This window comes from Boleophthalmus pectinirostris, unplaced genomic scaffold (assembly GCF_026225935.1).
Source record: "Boleophthalmus pectinirostris isolate CB_2022bp ecotype Guang Dong unplaced genomic scaffold, ASM2622593v1 HiC_scaffold_7, whole genome shotgun sequence".
NCBI lineage: Eukaryota > Metazoa > Chordata > Actinopteri > Gobiiformes > Gobiidae > Boleophthalmus > Boleophthalmus pectinirostris.
This window is the reverse complement of record NW_026571473.1, coordinates 41,235,907-41,258,231: the sequence shown is the minus strand read 5'-3', so window position 1 is coordinate 41,258,231 and position 22,325 is coordinate 41,235,907. Positions and strand designations below refer to the sequence as shown.

At 43.2% G+C, this 22,325-nt stretch overlaps 2 protein-coding genes across 2 annotated transcripts in view; one reads left to right on the top strand and one right to left on the bottom strand.

Annotated features, from left to right (window-relative positions):
• Positions 1-202: 202 nt before the first annotated feature.
• Positions 203-16,294, bottom strand: mpv17l2 (MPV17 mitochondrial inner membrane protein like 2). The gene is made up of 5 exons (XM_055164824.1): positions 15,925-16,294; positions 13,619-13,780; positions 6,368-6,444; positions 3,023-3,151; positions 203-569 (listed from the first exon to the last, which is right to left on the bottom strand). The coding sequence occupies exons 1-5, from the start codon at positions 16,100-16,102 to the stop codon at positions 480-482; spliced, it is 636 nt and encodes a 211-aa protein (XP_055020799.1). The 5' UTR covers positions 16,103-16,294; the 3' UTR covers positions 203-479.
• Positions 16,295-19,862: 3,568 nt separating this feature from the next.
• The window catches only part of LOC110170499 (ras-related protein Rab-3A-like), a 45,427-nt gene continuing 42,964 nt past the window's right edge, over positions 19,863-22,325 (top strand). The window contains exon 1 of the mRNA XM_055164832.1: positions 19,863-19,913. The gene's annotated coding sequence lies outside the window, so the exon portion shown is untranslated. The remainder of the gene's footprint in view (positions 19,914-22,325) is intronic.

The following is a 22,325-nucleotide window of genomic DNA, read 5'->3' as shown; positions in this document are numbered from 1 at the left end:
CAGGTCTTCTGGTGTAAGGTTCTGGTCCTCTCAGGTCTTCTGTCTGGTCTTCTAGGTCTTCTGCTGCAGGTCTATGGTCTTCTAAGGTCTTCTGCTGCAGGTCTATGGTCTTCTAAGGTCTTCTGCTGCAGGTCTTTGGTCTTCTGGTGTCTTCTGGTGTAGGTTCTGGTCTCTCAGGTCTTCTGTGTAGGGTTCTTCTTCTCTGGTCTTCTGCTGCAGGTTTGTGGTTGTTTCAGGTCTTCTGGTGTAAGGTTCTGGTCTTCTAGGTCTTCTGGTGTAGGGTTCTGGTTCTCTCTGGTCTTCTGCTGCAGGTCTGTGGTTCTCTCTGGTCTTCTGCTGCAGGTCTGTGGTCTTCTAAGGTCTTCTGCTGCAGGTCTGTGGTTCTCTCTGGTCTTCTGGTGTAGGTCTGTGGTCTTCTCAGGTCTTCTGCTGCAGGTCTGTGGTTCTCTCTGGTCTTCTGGTGTAGGGTTGTGGTCTTCTCAGGTCTTCTGCTTCAGGTCTGTGGGCTCTGAGGCCGGTGGAGTCTGGACTGAAGAGTCTGAGATCAGCTCTGGATCTTGTCTCTGATCCTGTCGGCAGCAACGAGAAAAACACAGGTTCAAAATCACAAATCAAACAAAATGAAAGTCAGACGCACCACACTGAGACTGTGTTTGAGGTCCGTGTTTGAGGTCCGTGTTTGAGGTCTGTGTTTGAGGTCTGTGTTTGAGGTCTTACTCTGTGTTTGAGGTCTTACTCTGTGTTTGAGGTCTTACTCTGTGTTTGAGGTCCGTGTTTGAGGTCTGTGTTTGAGGTCTGTGTTTGAGGTCTTACTCTGTGTTTGAGGTCCGTGTTTGAGGTCTTACTCTGTGTTTGAGGTCTGTGTTTGAGGTCCGTGTTTGAGGTCTGTGTTTGAGGTCTTACTCTGTGTTTGAGGTCTTACTCCGTGTTTGAGGTCTTACTCTGTGTTTGAGGTCTTACTCTGTGTTTGAGGTCTTACTCTGTGTTTGAGGTCCGTGTTTGAGGTCCGTGTTTGAGGTCCGTGTTTGAGGTCCGTGTTTGAGGTCCGTGTTTTGAGGTCTGTGTTTGAGGTCTGTTTGAGGTGTGTTTGAGGTCGTGTTTGAGGTCCGTGTTTGAGGTCTTACTCTGTGTTTGAGGTCCGTGTTTGAGGTCTCTTACTCTGTGTTTGAGGTCTTATCTCTGTGTTTGGTCGTGTTTGAGGTCCGTGTTTGAGGTCTGTGTCTCTGTGTTTGAGGTCCGTGTTTGAGGTCTTACTCTGTGTTTGAGGTCCGTTTTGAGGTCTCTGTGTTTGAGGTCCGTGTTTGAGGTCTTAGGTCTTACTGTGTTTGAGGTCTGTGTTTGAGGTCTTACTCTGTGTTTGAGGTCTGTGTTTGAGGTCCGTGTTTGAGGTCCGTGTTTGAGGTCCGTGTTTGAGGTCTGTGTTTGAGGTCTTACTCTGTGTTTGAGGTCCGTGTTTGAGGTCCGTGTTTGAGGTCTTACTCTGTGTTTGAGGTCTTACTCTGTGTTTGAGGTCCGTGTTTGAGGTCTTACTCTGTGTTTGAGGTCCATGTTTGAGGTCTTACTCTGTGTTTGAGGTCTTACTCTGTGTTTGAGGTCCGTGTTTGAGGTCTTACTCTGTGTTTGAGGTCCATGTTTGAGGTCTTACTCTGTGTTTGAGGTCCGTGTTTGAGGTCTTACTCTGTGTTTGAGGTCTAACTCTGTGTTTGAGGTCTTACTCTGTGTTTGAGGTCTTACTCTGTGTTTGAGGTCCGTGTTTGAGGTCTTACTCTGTGTTTGAGGTCTTACTCTGTGTTTGAGGTCCGTGTTTGAGGTTTGAGGTCTTACTCTGTGTTTGAGGTCCATGTTTGAGGTCTGTTTGAGGTCTTACTCTGTGTTTGAGGTCCGTGTTTGAGGTCTTACTCTGTGTTTGAGGTCTGTGTTTGAGGTCTTACTCTGTGTTTGAGGTCCGTGTTTGAGGTCTTACTCTGTGTTTGAGGTCCGTGTTTGAGGTCTGTGTTTGAGGTCCGTGTTTGAGGTCTTACTCTGTTTTGAGGTCCGTGTTTGAGGTCCATGTTTGAGGTCCGTGTTTGAGGTCTTACTCTGTGTTTGAGGTCTGTTTTGAGGTCTGTTTGAGGTCTTACTCTGTGTTTGAGGTCCGTGTTTGAGGTCTTACTCTGTGTGTTTGAGGTCTTACTCTGTGTTTGAGGTCCGTGTTTGAGGTCTTTTGAGGTCTCTGTGTTTTGAGGTCTTACTCTGTGTTGAGGTCCGTGTAGGTTGAGGTCTTACTCTGTGTTTGAGGTCCATGTTTGAGGTCTTACTCTGTGTTTGAGGTCTGTGTTTGAGGTCCGTGTTTGAGGTCCATGTTTGAGGTCCGTGTTTGAGGTCTTACTCTGTGTTTGAGGTCCGTGTTTGAGGTCTTACTCTGTGTTTGAGGTCCGTGTTTGAGGTCCATGTTTGAGGTCTTACTCTGTGTTTGAGGTCTGTGTTTGAGGTCCGTGTTTGAGGTCTTACTCTGTGTTTGAGGTCCGTGTTTGAGGTCTTACTCTGTGTTTGAGGTCCGTGTTTGAGGTCTTACTCTGTGTTTGAGGTCCGTGTTTGAGGTCTTACTCTGTGTTTGAGGTCCTTTGTGTTTGAGGTCTTACTCTGTGTTTGAGGTCTTACTCTGTGTTTGAGGTCCGTGTTTGAGGTCCGTGTTTGAGGTCCGTGTTTGAGGTCTTACTCTGTGTTTTGAGGTCCGTGTTTGAGGTCTTACTCTGTGTTTGAGGTCCGTGTTTGAGGTCTTAGGTCTCTGTGTTTGAGGTCCGTGTTTGAGGTCCGTGTTTAGGTCTTACTCTGTGTTTGAGGTCCGTGTTTGAGGTCTTACTCTGTGTTTGAGGTCCGTGTTTGAGGTCTTACTCTGTGTTTGAGGTCCGTGTTTGAGGTCCGTGTTTGAGGTCTTACTCTGTGTTTGAGGTCCGTGTTTGAGGTCCGTGTTTGAGGTCCGTGTTTGAGGTCTTACTCTGTGTTTGAGGTCTGTGTTTGAGGTCCGTGTTTGAGGTCTTACTCTGTGTTTGAGGTAGGACAGGTACGTGTCCCAGCCCAGCGTCACTGTGTTGATGTAAATCACTCGAAACTTTGGAGGCAGGAAGTAGAAGTTGATCATCTGAGCGGCCGGCCACACGGTCCAGTCTGCCTGAAAACACACACACAGACACACACACCTTTACACACACACGTTTACACACACACGTTTACACACAGACACACACACGTTTACACACACACGTTTACACACAGACACACACACGTTTACACACACATGTTTACACACACACACACACGACACACACACACACGTTTACACACACACAGACACACAGTTTACACACACACGTTTACACACACATGTTTACACACACACACACACACGTTTACACACAGACACACACACGTTTACACACACACGTTTACACACACACACACACGTTTACACACACACACACAGTTTACACACAGACACACACACGTTTACACACAGACACACACACACACACACGTTTACACACACACGTTTACACACAGACACACACACACACACGTTTACACACAGACACACACACACACACACGTTTACACACAGACACACACACGTTTACACACAGACACACACACGTTTACACACACACACACACACACACGTTTACACACACACACACACAGTTTACACACACAGTTTACACACACACACACACACACGTTTACACACACACGTTTACACACACACGTTTACACACAGTTTACACACACTTTACACACACACACACACGTTTACACACACGTTTACACACACACGTTTACACACACACACACACACACGTTTACACACACACACACACACACGTTTACACACACACGTTTACACACAGACACACACACGTTTACACACACACGTTTACACACACACGTTTACACACACGTTTACACACACACGTTTACACACACACACACACACGTTTACACACACACACACACGTTTACACACACACACACACAGTTTACACACACACGTTTACACACACACACACACAGTTTACACACACACGTTTACACACACACACACACACACACGTTTACACACACACGTTTACACACACACACAGTTTACACACACACGTTTACACACACACACACACGTTTACACACACACACACACACACGTTTACACACACACACACAGTTTACACACACACACACACAGACACACACACGTTTACACACACACACAGTTTACACACACACACACAGTTTACACACACACGTTTACACACACACGTTTACACACACACACACGTTTACACACACACGACACACACACGTTTACACACACACACAGTTTACACACACACGTTTACACACACACACACGTTTACACACACACGTTTACACACACACGTTTACACACACACGTTTACACACACACACACACAGTTTACACACACACGTTTACACACACACGTTTACACACACACACACACGTTTACACACACACACACGTTTACACACACAGTTTACACACACACGTTTACACACACACGTTTACACACACACGTTTACACACACGTTTACACACACACACACACACGTTTACACACACACGTTTACACACACACGTTTACACACACACGTTTACACACACACACACACACAGTTTACACACACACACACACACGTTTACACACACACGTTTACACACACACACACACACACGTTTACACACACAGACACACACACGTTTACACACACACACACACACACACGTTTACACACACACACACACACGTTTACACACACACACACACGTTTACACACAGACACACACACGTTTACACACACACACACACACGTTTACACACACACACACACGTTTACACACACACACACACTTTACACACACACGTTTACACACACAGACACACACACACGTTTACACACACACACACACGTTTACACACACACACGTTTACACACACACACACACAGACACACACACGTTTACACACACAGACACACACACGTTTACACACACAGACACACACACACACACGTTTACACACAGACACACACACGACACACACACACACAGTTTACACACACACACACGTTTACACACACACACACGTTTACACACACACACACACACGACACACACACGTTTACACACACACGTTTACACACACAGACACACACACGTTTACACACACAGACACACACACGTTTACACACACACACACACGTTTACACACACAGACACACACACGTTTACACACACAGACACACACACACACACGTTTACACACACACACACACACGTTTACACACACACACACACACGTTTACACACACACACACACGTTTACACACACACACACACGTTTACACACACACACACTTTACACACACAGACACACACACACGTTTACACACACACACACAGACGTTTACACACACACACACAGACACACACACGTTTACACACACACGTTTACACACACAGACACACACACGTTTACACACACACACACACACACGTTTACACACACAGTTTACACACACACACACGTTTACACACAGACACACACACGTTTACACACACGACACACACACACGTTTACACACACAGACACACACACGTTTACACACACAGACACACACACACACACACGTTTACACACACACGTTTACACACACAGACACACACACGTTTACACACACAGACACACACACACACACGTTTACACACACACACACACACACACACACACACACACGTTTACACACAGACACACACACGTTTACACACAGACACACACACGTTTACACACGCGATGGTGTCAGCCGTTTCGTAGTAAACCAGTTGCTCATGTTCAAAGATCCGACTCTGCACTTGTAGTTTAGACACAAGTCAAAAACTGTGTTATTATTATTTGTGAAATGTGGAGAAAAACTTCAGATGCAGGATTTTTAAAGCATAAAAGATTGGAGATAAAGTAGTAGCTGAGCCACTGTCGTTAATCTGCAGCTTCAGCTCGATCCGTGCGCTGTGTGGATGTAAACAAACACACGAGAGGAACTACTCCGGCCTTTTTACTTTTAAACAACGCCTCAAACTGGATTCACAGAGCGGTTTTGTGGACTGGGGGTCGTTATTTGCAGAGGATAAATTCTACAGATAATGTGAATGAGACGCAGCAGTTTAAATGTACAACTTTACAAGAGGTGAGGAATAAAATCTTCTCATTTGCACTATATCCTGAGTTTGTATTTTACGTCACACGTGTCAGTCACTCTCTGTTTTATCGGCTGTTATCGTTGCGTCGCTGATGGTTGGTGGTTATGATTTATTTAATACCTTATAAAACTCCCAGAACTTCTCTTTAAACTCGTTGCATCCGTCAAAAAAGGAGCGTCCCTCTGCCAGACCCATGCCTGCAACACACAAACACACAAACACATTTAAAGCTGCACTGTGGAACTTTTCTGGTGGAGGATCTGTCAAATATTTTCCTGAGACGTTATTGGCTGTTTTAGACCTGTTTTCAGACCTGCTTTAGTCCTGGTTTAGTCCTGGTTTAGACCTGGTTTTAGTCCTGGTTTAGTCCTGGTTTAGTCCTGGTTTAGTCCTGGTTTAGTCCTGGTTTAGTCCTGGTTTAGATCTGGTTTTAGTCCTGGTTTAGTCCTGGTTTAGTCCTGGTTTAGGTCTAGTTTAGATCTAGTTTAGACCTGGTTTTAGTCCTGCTTTAGACCTGGTTTAGACCTGGTTTTAGTCCTGGTTTAGACCTGGTTTAGACCTGGTTTTAGTCCTAGTTTAGTCCTGGTTTAGTCCTGGTTTAGACCTGGTTTAGTCCTGGTTTTAGTCCTGGTTTTAGACCTGGTTTTAGACCTGGTTTAGACCTGGTTTTAGACCTGGTTTAGACCTGGTTTAGACCTGGTTTTAGTCCTGGTTTAGTCCTGGTTTTAGTCCTGGTTTAGACCTGGTTTAGACCTGGTTTAGACCTGGTTTAGACCTGGTTTTAGTCCTAGGTTTAGTCCTGGTTTAGTCCTGGTTTAGTCCTGGTTTAGTCCTGGTTTAGTCCTGGTTTTAGACCTGGTTTAGACCTGGTTTAGACCTGGTTTAGACCTGGTTTAGACCTGGTTTAGACCTGGTTTTAGACCTGGTTTAGACCTGGTTTTAGACCTGGTTTAGACCTGGTTTAGACCTGGTTTAGACCTGGTTTAGACCTGGTTTAGACCTGGTTTAGACCTGGTTTAGATCTGGTTTAGTTTCCAGCAATGAGTTGAAAAAAAAAAAAGAAAAAAAAGAAAAAAAGGGGATTTAGTCCAAAATGTGAAAACAGGAAAATCCCTCTGTGTAATCCAATTATTTCAACAAAGTAACTGTAATCCAATCACCACTGACTGAAACAGTAACTGTAACTGAATACAGTTACTCATCATTTGTACTCTGATTACTCTGGTACATGTAATCTGTTACTCCACAACACTGGTAAAACAGCTGTATTCTTTTATTTAATAAACATTTTGCCGAGGTTTCCCCAGAGAAAAACTCATGTTGGATATTCAGGCGCTTTGTGATGCTTTGCAGGGGCGTTCTACATGCTCCTCTATGGTGGAATGTTCAGCAGTTAGCACCACGCTCACCTTAGCAAACACTGTCAATAAAGTTTTAAGTGTGAAAACTCAAGATAAAAACACAAAATGGATTTAAAAAAGCACATGTTCATGAGTTTGTGATCACTCGGTTCACGGTTCAGTTCAGGAGTTTAATTTTCAATAAAAACGTGAAAGTGACTCACTGAAAAACTGCTGACTAATGCTAATTCTTTGAGAGGGATTTAAGATTCGTTTACCAGCACAGATCGGCTCACTTGTTGTACTTCCAGCTAAACCAGTTATTTATTTTATTGTATTGTAATATATATTGTGTTAAAACAAAGATCAGATTAAGCCCGAGTTTTATTGAATGAATTAAACGATAAATTCCCGACGTCTGTTCTAGAATCACATTTGGGACGGGCCACGTTTAACTCACTACAGCGCAGTGTTGGGAAGTTTACTTTTAAAATGTAATCCCCTACAGATTACAGATTACATCCCCCAAAATGTAGTTTGTAACAGAATCCATTAAATGACTTAAAGTGAGTAATGTAATCTGATTACTTTGGATTATTTGATTTGTTGTAGAGAAACAAAGACGAGGAAATCTTCACATAAGAAGTTTTGTCTGATAAAAGAAAATAAAAAAAAACAGACTTTACTGAACCAAATTAAAAATATTATTGATAGAAGAAGAAGAAACACGTCCACACAGCAGGATTTAGTCCTGTTCAATCCTGTTTGAGAGATAGTTAGACCTGGTTTTAGTCCTGGTTTAGACCTGGTTTAGACCTGGTTTAGATCTGGTTTAGAACTGGTTTAGACCTGGTTTAGAACTGGTTTAGACCTGGTTTAGAACTGGTTTAGAACTGGTTTAGTCCTGGTTTAGCCTTGGTTTAGACCTGGTTTAGAACTGGTTTAGAACTGGTTTAGAACTGGTTTAGAACTGGTTTAGTCCTGGTTTAGCCTTGGTTTAGACCTGGTTTAGATCTGGTTTAGAACTGGTTTAGACCTGGTTTAGAACTGGTTTAGACCTGGTTTAGACCTGGTTTAGACTGGTTTAGAACTGGTTTAGACCTGGTTTAGAACTGGTTTAGAACTGGTTTAGTCCTGGTTTAGCCTTGGTTTAGACCTGGTTTAGAACTGGTTTAGAACTGGTTTAGAACTGGTTTAGAACTGGTTTAGACCTGGTTTTAGATGTGGTTTAGACCTGGTTTAGACCTGGTTTAGACGTGGTTTTAGACCTGGTTTAGACCTGGTTTAGACCTGGTTTTAGAGGTTTACCTGGTTTAGACCTGGTTTAGACCTGGTTTAGACCTGGTTTAGAAACCTGGTTTTAGACCTGGTTTTAGACCTGGTTTCTGGTTTTAGACCTGGTTTAGTGTTCGGTAATGAGAGGAATTACTGAAAAAAAAAGAAAAAAAAAAGGATTTAGCCCAAAATGTGAAAACAGTTAAATCCCTCTGTGTAATCCATTTACTTGAACAAAGTAACTGTAATCCAATTACCGCTCACTGAAACAGTAACTGTAACTGAATACAGTTGCTCATCATTTGTACTCTGATTACTCTGGTACATGTAATCTGTTACTCCACATCACTGCTAAAGCGACATCCAGATCTCAAAGAACTCAACTCTGACTGAACCTGAGTTGGTTCAGGTCCAGTGTCGCTCCTGCTCATAAACAGAGTCTGGAAGTGAACGCTGGCAGTTTGACTTTTACACATATAGAAAAAAAAACATGTTATTGTCAAATGATGTGAAAGAAAGACTAAATATCATGACAAAGTTTTTAGAGACACTTTCTCTACACAAACAAGACTTGGCACATTAACATGACCAAAAGACAATTCTCCCTGTTCACTGTGTGGGTCAATCCAACCGACTCGTCTGCTCTGATTTGTTTCTTTCTCCAGGTGGAGGTTGGTTTTCTCTGGACAGGCTGGTGCCACCTAGTGCCTCCGCTCAATTTCACTTCTCTCCAGTGACTCGGTCAGCGAGCAGAAAACACTAAACCAGGAGAGTCAGACTCATGTTGGTCCGGGGGCCGTATCCAAACGACTTTGATCCAAAGGAGCCGGATCAGAAAACATGGCTCATTTGCATAAACAGCTCACTCCACGTGCCGCTCTTGAGGTTCACCTTCTTTTGGACTAAAGGACGAGACTCGGTGGAACATGAGGATGTGCTGCTGATGGTTTTGTCTGTAAATGGTGGAAAAGGTTCGTGGAGCTTGAAGCTTTTCACTGGCACCAACTTTCGGGTTCACGGTGATAGTGACGAGTGAAGGAAACACGAGTGAACAACATCAGGGAGGCGGACGCGACGAGAGAGAAGATAAACAAGCGAAACGGCTAAATCAAAATTGAATATAAGCATTATATCGATATATACGATATGTCAGAATTCATATCGAGTTTTAAAAAAATCTCGATATATTAAAAATATCGAGATATCGCCCCCCCCATGTCAGATTAAATCAAAGTTCTGCGTTTCACGGTCCTTTCTTTTGTTAAATATTATCTACGACCTTTGCCCCGTTCTTCTTTGACACTCCCACTGTGGATCTAAAACTTAAACCGTCTAAAGGTCAAACTCTGGAAACGTTACTGGAGACTTTAAACTTTCCTTAAACCAAGTGTTCTCCGTGAAATACGCTAAAAAATACAAAATAAACAACATTTATTTATTTATTTAACCAGTAAAACTCGGTGAGGTGACGCGTCCTTCAGCTTCAGTCATTTTAAGTTTGACAGACTTTTTAAAAATCACAAATCAGCTGTTGTAGTTCTAACCAAGTCGGATTTTTTTCTGCTCAGATTGTGTTCAAATAAAGATCGGACTTCAGACAGAGTAGTGCTTTCTGTTAGCGTCACACTCCAGTATCAAAGTATCGATCGTTCCAGCATTTTCCGCTTCAAACCCGAGACTTTCAAAAGCTTTTCTCCACGAAGATCTTATTGTTTTGTCTTGAATGTTTCACAGTTTGACATTAAATCTTTCTATCTTCATGGAGATGAAACTAGACTTTTTATTTTGTTGTTTTTTTTAGCTCTAAAACCACCTGAAACTGAACAAGGCCCCGTCCACACTGGTTCGTATTCGAGTGTGGACACCTGAAAACGCTGATACTCTGATGTCGGTCCGTGCGTCGCCGAGTAACTCACCGACAAAACACTAAGAGGCGAGAACATGTGTCCATTTATATAAACGTGTGTCTGTGTGTTCGACCTGCAGACGAATCCCTGTGTCGCTCGTTTACTCGTTTTTCAATATAAAACCAAAAATAAGAAAATGAAAAAAAAACAAAAAACTGTTTTCTTCATTATTTGTCTCTAAAACCAAAATGAAAAAACAGATAATGATTCGTTTTTTCAGTTTTCAATTTTGTGTTTAAATGAAAAATGGACTGAGACCGGGACTACGCCGAGACCAGACCGGGACCAGACCGAGACTGAGACCAGACCAGGACCAGAGCGGGACTGAGACCGGGACTGAGACCGGGACTGAGACCGGGACTGAGACCGGGACCAGACCGGGACCAGACCGAGACAGAGATCAGGACTGAGAAGGGGACCAGACCGAGACTGAGACCAGACCAGGACCAGAGCGGGACTGAGACCGAGACCAGACCAGGACCAGAGCAGGACTGAGACCAAGACCAGACCAGGACCAGGCCGGGACCAGGCCGGGACCAGACCAGGGCCGACCAGACCGGAGGCTCAGAGCCCATGGCAGGGCCAGAGCTCGAAGCTCGGACTCCGCTCTGGTCCCTGTCTGGTCCCTGTCTGGTCCCGGACCTGGTTCAGTCCTGGTTTAGTCCGTATGCAGTGCAAAAGTCCGACATCGCAGTCACGGACGTCACTTAAATGGGAAACGGCCGTTACTCATTTTTTTATCTCTGTCTCGGTCTGGTCCTGCTCTGGTCCTGGTCTGGTCTCGGTCTCAGTCCCGCTCTGGTCCTGGTCTGGTCTCGGTCTGGTCCCCTTCTCAGTCCTGATCTCTGTCTCGGTCTAGTCCCGGTCTCAGTCCCGGTCTCAGTCCCGGTCTCAGTCCCGGTCTTGTTCCTTTCTGGTCGTTATCCATTTTTTTTCCATTTTTTATTTAAACACAAAATCAAAAACTGAAAAAACAAATCATCTGTTTTTTCATTTTGGTTTTGGAGACAAATAATGAAGAAAACAGTCGTTTTGCTTTATATGTTGTAAAGTTTCATCATGTAAAGTTTATTGGTTATTTGATCTGCTGCAGTGTCACTTGTTCAGTGTTGGTTTGATCTGTGGTGGATTGTGGGATTAAACCTCAGAGCTTCTTACTCTGGTGAGGAACATGGATCTAATAAAATAATGAACCTCCTGAGCTTCATCGTACGGTTACAGAGTTAATGCAAAGATGAGCTTGAGTTGAGCTGTTTTAATTTAATTTTGAATGAAAAGAAGACAGTATGGATTATTTTTGTCTACAGAGACGTTTTTATTAATGTCACAGAAGCACTTTGCTCATAAATGAACATGATGGAATTTGTTTTTGCAGTGGATTTGGGGGGTTATTTTTTCCTGTACAGATATCGAGATATATATCGTATATCGAGATATGGCAAAATATATCGATATATATTTTTTGCTCCATATCGCCCAGATCTACCTTGAACATTCTCATTTTTGAGGTTTCGGTCGTAGTGCAAGACACAAATGACACGAGTGTAAGAGTTAATGTCAAACTGTCAAAACATCTCCATTAGGGATGGACATGATTAATCAATTAATCGATAATTGATCATTAAGAATTTCATCGATTACGTTCATTTTAATGGACAAACTGAATGTATGTGTGTGTGTCGTGACCAAACAGGTGTGTACATGTGTCTCTGCATCAGAAGGAGCGAGACACAAACAGTGGGTCAGTCTGTAACGAACCGAAGCACAAATGTGGATTTAACCAGGATTTGTAGAAGAAATTCCACACTTTCCGTTGCGTTGGGACAAGTGTGAGTCCATGTGCACAGTGGATAAAGCAGCACATATGTTTCTGTGTCCAGTGGGAAAAAGTTTTTCCAGGTGAGAGTCGCTCAATGTGGATGACGAGGCCCCGCCCCCCTCCCCCCGTACGCTGTCCTGGTTTTGACAAACACAAATCTGGTCACACTGACCTGTATTCATCTGAGTCATGTCTTTTAATCCAACACAAGTTGAACCACATCAGCGACACAAGAGCTGGAGTTTTATCTTCACTTAGTTTATGTAAATTAGTGATGTGGTTTTAAGTTTTGTTTCTGTGAGATTTGAACAAAACTGAATTAAACACATTATAATGTCAAACAGCTGATGTGGATCTAGAGTCGTTATGTTTATATGTCGTAAAGTTGAATTTATTTATGCAGATTAGTGCAGATAGTAATAATAATGATGATCATTTTAATATAAAAACGTTAATGATTAATCAATAATCGATCGTTAATTCTTCCGACGATCGATTAAGAACATTTCATCGAATGCTCATCCCTAATCTCCATAGAAACAAGCAGGTGATGGACCAAACAGAAAAGTTACACAGTGCACCTTTACTAGGGGTGTGCAAAAATATCAGAATATCGATATATCGTATCGTTTAATGTAATGATACAGTATCGATATCGTGGGCTACTGTATCGATATTTCACCAAGAGTATTTTTAGGTGTGTTTTACTAAATTATTTTGTTACAGCTACAGTTTTGTTGTTTGTGGAGTGAAAGGAAACTCATTTATGCGACACATTTGACATTTTTACAGTTTTCATGATTAAAATGTTTGTGTTTCATATGAACTTTGCACAAGAAGAAGTGGTTTAACAAAGACTTTTAGTATCACAGACATGATTTAGCTTTTATTTTTTATTGAACCGTATTGAATTGATTTGAAATATATCATATCGAATCAAAAGTGCACTGTATCGAGGTATGTATCGTATCGGCAACTCCTTAATGATACCAGCCCTAACTTTTACTTCTACTTCAAACCGTGATCTCACCTGCGAAGTACCAGAGCCCCATGACCGGAGAAGCCACCAGCTGATCCACCAGGACCTTCTTCCCGACGGTGGCGAGCGCCCGACCCGTCATGACCCGGTCCAACCACGAGTACCAGACGTGGAGCAGAGGCCCGAGAGAACAGCCCACCACAAACATACGACCTGCAGACACAGACGGACACAAACAAACTCCAGTCAACAGACGGCAGGGACGGAAACGTGTCCACAGGTCCACAGGTCCACAGGTCCACAAGTCCACAGGTCCACAGGTCCACAGGTCCACAGGTCCACAGGTCCACAGTCCACAGTCCACAGGTCCACAGGTCCACAGGTCCACAGGTCCACAGGTCCACAAGGTCCACACACACCACAGTCCACACACAGGTCCACAGGTCCACAGGTCCACAGGTCCACAGGTCCACAGGTCCACAGGTCCACAGGTCCACAGGTCCACAAGTCCACAGGTCCACAGGTCCACAGGTCCACAGGTCCACAGGTCCACAGGTCCACAGGTCCACAGGTCCACAGGTCCACAGGTCCACAGGTCCACAGGTCCACAGGTCCACAGGTCCACAGGTCCACAGGTCCACAGGTCCACAGGTCCACAGGTCCACAGGTCCACAGGTCCACAGGTCCACAGGTCCACAGGTCCACAGGTCCACAGGTCCACAGGTCCACAGGTCCACAGGTCCACAGACGATATGTTCAAGAGGAGAAACAAAACAAAACAAGAGCAACGTTTTCAAAATAAAGAAAAGGAAAAAAACAACTATTTTCTTCATTATTTGTTTAAACCAGGACTGAACCAGGACTAAAACGGGACTAAAACAGGACTAAAACAGGACTGAACCAGGACAGAGTGTCGGGACCAGGACCGAGACCGGGACTGAGACTGGGACCAGACCGGGAATGAAACCAGGACCAGAACAGGACAAGACTGAGACCTATTTAGTCCTGTTTTAGTCCTGTTTTAGTCCTGTTTTAGTCCTGTTTTAGTCCTCGGTCAGTCCCGGTTCAGTCTTGGTCCAGTCCTGGTTCAGTCCTGGTTCAGTCCTGGTCCAGTCCTGGTCCGGCCCTGGTCTCAGTCCAGGTCTCAGTCCTCAGTCCCAGTCTCGGTCCCGGTCCCAGTCTGGTCCTGGTCTCAATCCTGGGCTCCATTCTGGTCCCTGTCCTCACCTGTCCTCACCTGTCCTGCTCCAGTCCTCAGTCCTGCACCTGTCCTCACCTGTCCTGCTCCAGTCCTGCACCTGTCCTGCACCTGTCCTGCTCCAGTCCTGCACCTGTCCTCACCTGTCCTGCTCCAGTCCTGCACCTGTCCTCACCTGTCCTGCTCCAGTCCCTGTCCTGCACCTGTCCTGCTCCAGTCCTGCACCTGTCCTCACCTGTCCTGCTCCAGTCCCTGTCCTGCACCTGTCCTCACCTGTCCTGCTGTCCACTGTCCTGCCTCCTCCTGTCCTGCACCTGTCCTGCTCCAGTCCTGTCCTGCACCTGTCCTGCTCCACCCTGTCCTGCACCTGTCCTGCTCCAGTCCTGCACCTGTCCTCACCTGTCCTGCTCCAGTCCTGCACCTGTCCTCACCTGTCCTGCTCCAGTCCTGCCTGTCCTGCACCTGTCCTGCTCCAGTCCCTGTCCTGCACCTGTCCTCACCTGTCCTGCTCCAGTCCCACCTGCACCTGTCCTCACCTGTCCTGCTCCAGTCCTGCACCTGTCCTCACCTGTCCTGCCTGCACCTCCTGTCCTGTCCTCTGCACCTGTCCTCACCTGTCCTGCTCCAGTCCCTGTCCTGTCCTCACCTGTCCTCACCTGTCCTGCTCCAGTCCTGCACCTGTCCTCACCTGTCCTGCTCCAGTCCCAGTCCTGCACCTGTCCTCACCTGTCCTGCTCCAGTCCTGCACCTGTCCTCACCTGTCCTGCTCCAGTCCTGTCCTGCCTGTCCCTGTCCAGTCCTGCACCTGTCCTCACCTGTCCTGCTCCAGTCCTGCACCTGTCCTCACCTGTCCTGCTCCTGTCCTGCACCTGTCCTCACCTGTCCTGCTCCAGTCCCTGTCCTGCACCTGTCCTCACCTGTCCTGCTCCAGTCCTGCACCTGTCCTCACCTGTCCTGCTCCAGTCCCTGTCCTGCACCTGTCCTCACCTGTCCTGCTCCAGTCCCTGTCCTGCACCTGTCCTCACCTGTCCTGCTCCAGTCCTGCACCTGTCCTCACCTGTCCTGCTCCTGTCCTGCACCTGTCCTCACCTGTCCTGCTCCAGTCCCAGTCCTGCACCTGTCCTCACCTGTCCTGCACCTGTCCTGCACCTGTCCTCACCTGTCCTGCTCCAGTCCCTGCGGTGTCTCGGGTCTTTGTGTTGTTCCCAGGTTTGCTGCAGCGCGTCTCCGAGTCCCAGCATCCCGCCGGAGCTCACGGTGTTGGTGACGAGCAGGTACCGGCCCTGGAACAGCGGCCTCCAGAAGAACCGGACCCGGACCAGGAACTGAGGGAGCATGTCTGTCAGCCCCACCGAGTCACCACCGAGTCAGTCCTGAGGCGCGTGGAGGACGAGCGGAACGGACCGGACGCGTTAGGAACAAAAACGCATGAAAACAGTGAATTTAAAAAAGAGTTTTAAAACGACATCCTGCTCAAACACGAAGGACAAAACACACGTGACGAAGACACGACAGGACACGCATGCGCACACAGGAGGAGCCGGTCCAAAGTGCAGAAAAGAGACGGGGCAGGATGTGGAGACGCCCTCTGCTGGACCGGAGGAGATACTGCAGCTTTTTTATATGGTTTAATTAAAGTTCATCTCTTTTATTACTGTAAATAAATACTCAAATGAACTCTGATCAAAATTTAGAAACACTTATCCTGGAAAAAACATCTGTTAGAATTCATTTGGACGGCTCAAGTATAATAACCCATTTCCAGCATAAACATTATAAAGTTGAATATTTGGTAAACCTAGTCGCTCTGTTAGGGAAATTTCGTTAACACTTTATAATAACTACACATTATTTAGCCTTAATAAAGCATGAACAAAGACTTAATAAATAATGATTCATGCTTAATAAATGCTTAATAAAGGATAATTCATCTTCACTTTAGAAAAGCTCTTAAAAAGACTTAACAGATAACAGCTGCCTGAATTATCATTGTATTGTGTTATTAGTAAATCATTCTCTCATAGTTTATTAATGATTAATAAATGCCCAAATGGTTAGTTCATGAGTAATTAAGTATGAAATAATTATGAGTAACTATTTACATCACAGGCAAATTAAGTGCAAGTGCTAATTAAGGCAGTAATTAAGTAGTTACTAAGTGTGAATCATTATTAATTAAATCTTTGTTTATTATTAATTAAGCCTTTGTTCATGCTTTATTAAGGCTAAATAAGGTGTAGTTATTATAAAGTGTTACCGAAATTTCATATCCATAAATCCAAATTCTCTAATTTCAGACCCTTAAAAAAAGAACTATCAAGAACTATCTTCAAATTCTAAACAATAACATTAAATCTCTCAAAACTCTCAATATTACAAAAGAATTAGGATTTTATTTTTAATCACTTGCTCAGTTTTTTGTATTGATTTATTTGTACACATTATCTGCCTCAGTTTAAGTTTACATGTGTGTCAAATTTGTTTTTGTTTTGTTTTGGCTTTAAATTATGACTTGCAAGTCATGACTTGGACTTGAGTCAGACTTGAGTCACCATTTTTAGGGCTTGAGACTTGACTTGATGAAATAGACCAAGACTTGGGACTCGACTTATAAATACAATACAATACAATTTAATGTAATTTAATGTAATTTAATTTAATGTAATTTAATTTAATTTAATTAATAAACAATAGGAGGGCAAAAAAAGAACAAAAAACAAAAACACAGAATATGTCCTACTAAAAAATTTTCTTCATTATTTGTCTCCAAAACCAAAATAAAAAAACAGATAATGATTCGTTTTTTCAGTTTTCGATTTTGTGTTTAATTAAATGAAAAATGGAAAAAACAGATAATGGACTGAACCAGGACTAAACCAGGACTGAACTAGGACTGAACCAGGACTAAACCAGGACTGAACTAAACCAGGACTGAACTAGGACTGAACCAGGACTAAAACCAGGTCTAAACCAGGACTGAACCAGGACTAAACCAGGACTAGGACTGAACCAGGACTGAACCAGGACTAAACCAGGACTGAACCAGGACTGAACCATGAACCAGGACTGAACCAGGACTGAACCAGGACTGAACCAGGACTAAACCAGGACTAAACCAGGACTAAACCAGGACTAAACCAGGTCTAAACCAGGTGTAAACCAGGTCTAAACCAGGACTAAACCAGAACTAAACCAGAACTAAACCAGGTCTAAACCAGGAGTGTTGGGACGGGCCGCATAGACTGTCGGGTGATCAGGACAGAAACCAGCACCAAACCGAGGCCAGGACCAGAGTCGAGACCAGGACTGAGACTGGTTTAGTTCTGGTTCAGTCCATTATCCAGTTTTTCATTTTGGTTTTGGAGACAAATAATGAAGAAAATAGTTTTTTTTATTTTTTTTATTATTTATTTTTTTTATTGTATTTTGAGAAAACGAATGACTGAATGACACACGGATTCTAAAACATTTAATGCCATATGTAACATTCCAGACAAACAATAACAAAGCATTTGTAACTTTTCTCTTCATCAGGAAAGTTACACAATGCACCTTTAAACAGTACTCTGGTTTATGTTTATCGGTATTTTTGCTCTTCTCTTATTTGATTTCACGAGTTTTATTTTCTTACCGAGGATTAAATCGAGCCTTTATTTTGTATTTCTGGATTTTTTATTTTTGTTTTGACATTCTACCATCGTGGCCTCGTGCTCTGGTGAAACAGTCTGACATATCGAGTGTATCGTCGTGTTATTGTAACTCGGACTCGTGCTTCCCGCTGACCTCCGGATCAATAATTCATCCTCTCTGCGTGCCTCGTCAATATTTAACGTCAGGTGCATTTTCTTTTTTTTTTTTTTTTTTTTTTTTTTTTTTGCGGCACGGCTCCTGATTGGCTCAAACGTCTGTCCGTCCCCGCGCGTCATCCCGCCCACCTGTCATTCATTTAGCGTGCGTCTCCGTGCGTAAAGCGCGAGGAATGCACCTGGAGGAAGTGTACTTTTCAAAATAAAAGGATCAGTTATAGGGAGTATTAACTGTTACATAAGAGTGAGTTGTAGGGAGTATTATTTGCTTCATAAGGGTGAGTAGTACAACTACTACTACAACAATAAACAACAATTACTACTACTACATCAACTACTACAACTACTATTACTATTACTACCACTACTACTACTACTACTACTTCTACTACTATTACTACTACAACAACAACTACTACTACTACTATTACTATTACTACCACTACTACTACTACTACTACTTCTACTACTATTACTACTACTTCTACTGTTACTACTACAACTACTACTACTACTACTACAACAACTACTACTACTACTACTACTACTACTACTACTACTACTACAACACCTACAACAACAACTACTACTACTACTACAACCACTACTACTACAGCTTCTACTACTACTACTGCAACTACTACAACAACTACAACAACCACTACTGCTACTACTACTACAACCACTACTACTACTACTACTACAATCACTACTACTACAGCTACTACTACTACGACTACTGCAACTACTACAACTACTACAATTACTACTACTACTAATACTACTACTACTACTAGTACTACAACTACTACTACTACAGCAACTACTACTTCTACTACAGCTCGTACTATTACCGCTACTACTACTATTATTACTACTACGACTACAACTACTACTACTACTACTACAACTACTACTACAACAACAAAAACAATTATTACTACTACAACTACTACTACTGTTATTACTGCTACTACTACTACTATTACTAGTACTACTACTACTATTACTATTACTACTTGTAGTAGTAGTAGTGCTACTACTACATTACTAAAATACCAGTATTTTGCAGTTTTTGGATTTCCTGGATTTCTTTTGGTAAATCGGTGTAAATTTGGTTAAAAAGTGAATAAAAATAAAAACCTTTTATTATTTCTCCCATTCACATACTGGCGCACGTGACCACGCCGCGTGACTCCCGGAGGCCCTTTCACAGTAAAACACCCTGTAGTTTTATTGTGAAAGTGCGTCGCGGATGCACGTCTCCTCCTTCCGTCGCGCTTGACTCTTCTTCTGCGGTCACTGGACGCGGCGGAGATCAGCCTCCTGGAAACCCACAAAGGTACGATTTCACATTTTATTATTTTATTACACCGCACCCAAAACGCGTATTTACACCGTATTTTTCCAACTATTTTAATTTTTACGTTTTTATTTTTGTATTCGGGGTGATTTTTGGAGGAGATGCGCGCTCTTCGGGATGCCTGCTGTGCCCGATGCGTAAAACCGGGACAGCTGGAAGTGAAAGCGCCGCATTTGTCCGCTTTTTCCGCTATTTTTACGTATTTATTTGGTATTTATCGTGTTTTTTTTTTTTTTTTCGCTTGTTGTTTGTCCGTGCTCGTAACCCGCAGCGGTTTTAGGCGTGCACTGCCGCCTCGCGCTGTCCCAGAAATCGAGGAAATTAATGGGAAAAATTACACATCGCGTCGATCATCCGTGTGAAACCAAACCGAAGCGTGTTTTTTTTTATATTCTAATCATGCGAAAATGTAATGCAAAATAAATGAAAATGAAACCCTGAAACGCTCGGGTTGGGATCGGAAGGTGCATGAGTTACCGCAGTGAGGCTCGTTATGGGGCAGACTCTCCGGCTCAAATAAAAAAGGAAATACACGAGATTTTTGGTTATTTTTATTCGTGTTTTTGTGGAAAATACGAAGCATAAAACTCAGAATGACAGCGTAGAAACAGCCCTCGTTTTGTCTCATTTATATTGTCTGAAACAGGAGATTCTGTGTGGATTTACAAATATAAAAATACTTAGAGTACAGTATTAGTGTTCAAATACTGCAGCTAATAATAACAGAGTACTACACTAAAGTACTACTACTACTACTACTACTACTACTGAAATACTAGTATTACACCCAGCGTGTTTAAATACTGCAGCTAATAATAACAGAAGACTAAAGTACTGTTACTACTACTGCTACTACTACTACTACTACTACTACTACTACTACTACTGCTACTACTGCTACTAGTACTGCTACTGCGAATAGCCCTACTACTACTACTGCTGAAATAATAGTATTACACCCAGCGTGTTTAAATACTGCAACTAATAATAACAGACTACTACACTAAAGTCCTACTACTACTACTACTACTACTACTACTACTACTACTGGTACTACTATGACTAATAGGCCTACTACTTCTACTTCTATTGAAATATCAGTATTAGACCCAGCGTGTTCAAATACTGCAGCTATAATAAAAACAACAGACTACTAGACTAAAGTACTACTACTACTACTACTACTACTACTACTACTACTACCACTACTACAATACCAGTATTAGAACCAGTGTGTTCAAATAATGCAGCTAATAATAACAGACGACAAGAGTAAATACTACTACTAGTGCTACTATTACTGCTACTGATACTGCTGCTACTTCTACTACTGTTAATAGGTCTACTACTACTACTACTACTACTACTACTACTACTACTACTACTACTACTGCTACTACTACTACTACTACTACTACTACTACTACTACTACTACTACTACTGCTACTACTACTAAAATACCAGTATTAGACCAGCCTGTTCAAATACTGCAGGTTATAATAACAGACTACTAGACTGAAGTACTACTAGTACTACTACTATTACTACCTTGTATTTCTGCTAGAAAGATACTATTATTACTACTAAAATACCAGTATTAGACCCAGCGTGTTCAAATACTGCAGCTTATAGTAACAGCTAACTAGACTAAAGTACTATTACTACTACTACTACTACTACTACTACTACTACTACTACTATTACTACTTCAGCATTGTATTTCTGCTAGAAAGATCACAGCCTTTACCACTGTTACTGTCACTGTTCTTAAACTCTGCGTTACATGTGTATGTAAATGTATATGTATATGTATACACTACTACTACTGCTACTACTACTACTACTACTACTACTACTACTACTACTACTACTACTACTACTACTACTACTACTACTGCTACTACTACTACTACTACTACTACTACTACTACTACTACTGCTACTACTGCTGCTGCTGCTGCTTTTCTGTGTGAAGGTGCAGGTTTTGTTTGCTCACGTGTTCACTTTTCGGAGCCTCTGTTTGTGATCGAGACTCGGGTTTATCAGAGGACGAGGTTTAGTTCATAAAAACGAGAGGAAGAAAAAGAGGAGAAGGAGAAAAGAGGAGGAGGAGAAGAAGAAGAGAAAGAGAAGAAGTGCACGTGTGTCGTAGGAGGAGGAAAGTGTCGTCGTTTTCACGTTGAGAGAGACGACGTTTCTCCCTCACGTGAAACATTTACAAACAACGGAAGAAAGTGTGAGGATGGATGGATGAAGAAAAGAGAGAGAGAGAGATGGAGGGATGGGGAGAGAGAGAGAGTCGAGGGAGTAGGAGAAGGGGGTAAAGAAAGAGAGGGATGGAGGGAGAGAAGAGAGAGGGAGTAGAGGAGAAAGTGATGGGAGAGGGAAAG

What these genes read in the sequence shown, in the direction of transcription:
- mpv17l2 (XM_055164824.1), bottom strand. Translation starts at nt 16,102, where the DNA reads ATGCTCCCTCAGTTCCTGGTCCGGGTCCGGTTCTTCTGGAGGCCGCTG. An exon ending in GGGGCTCTGGTACTTCGCAG is followed by an intron (nt 6,445 to 13,618) that starts GTGAGATCACGG and finishes TGTGTGTTGCAG; the next exon opens with GCATGGGTCTGGCAGAGGGA. An exon ending in AGTTCTGGGAGTTTTATAAG is followed by an intron (nt 3,152 to 6,367) that starts GTATTAAATAAA and finishes GTGTGTTTTCAG; the next exon opens with GCAGACTGGACCGTGTGGCC.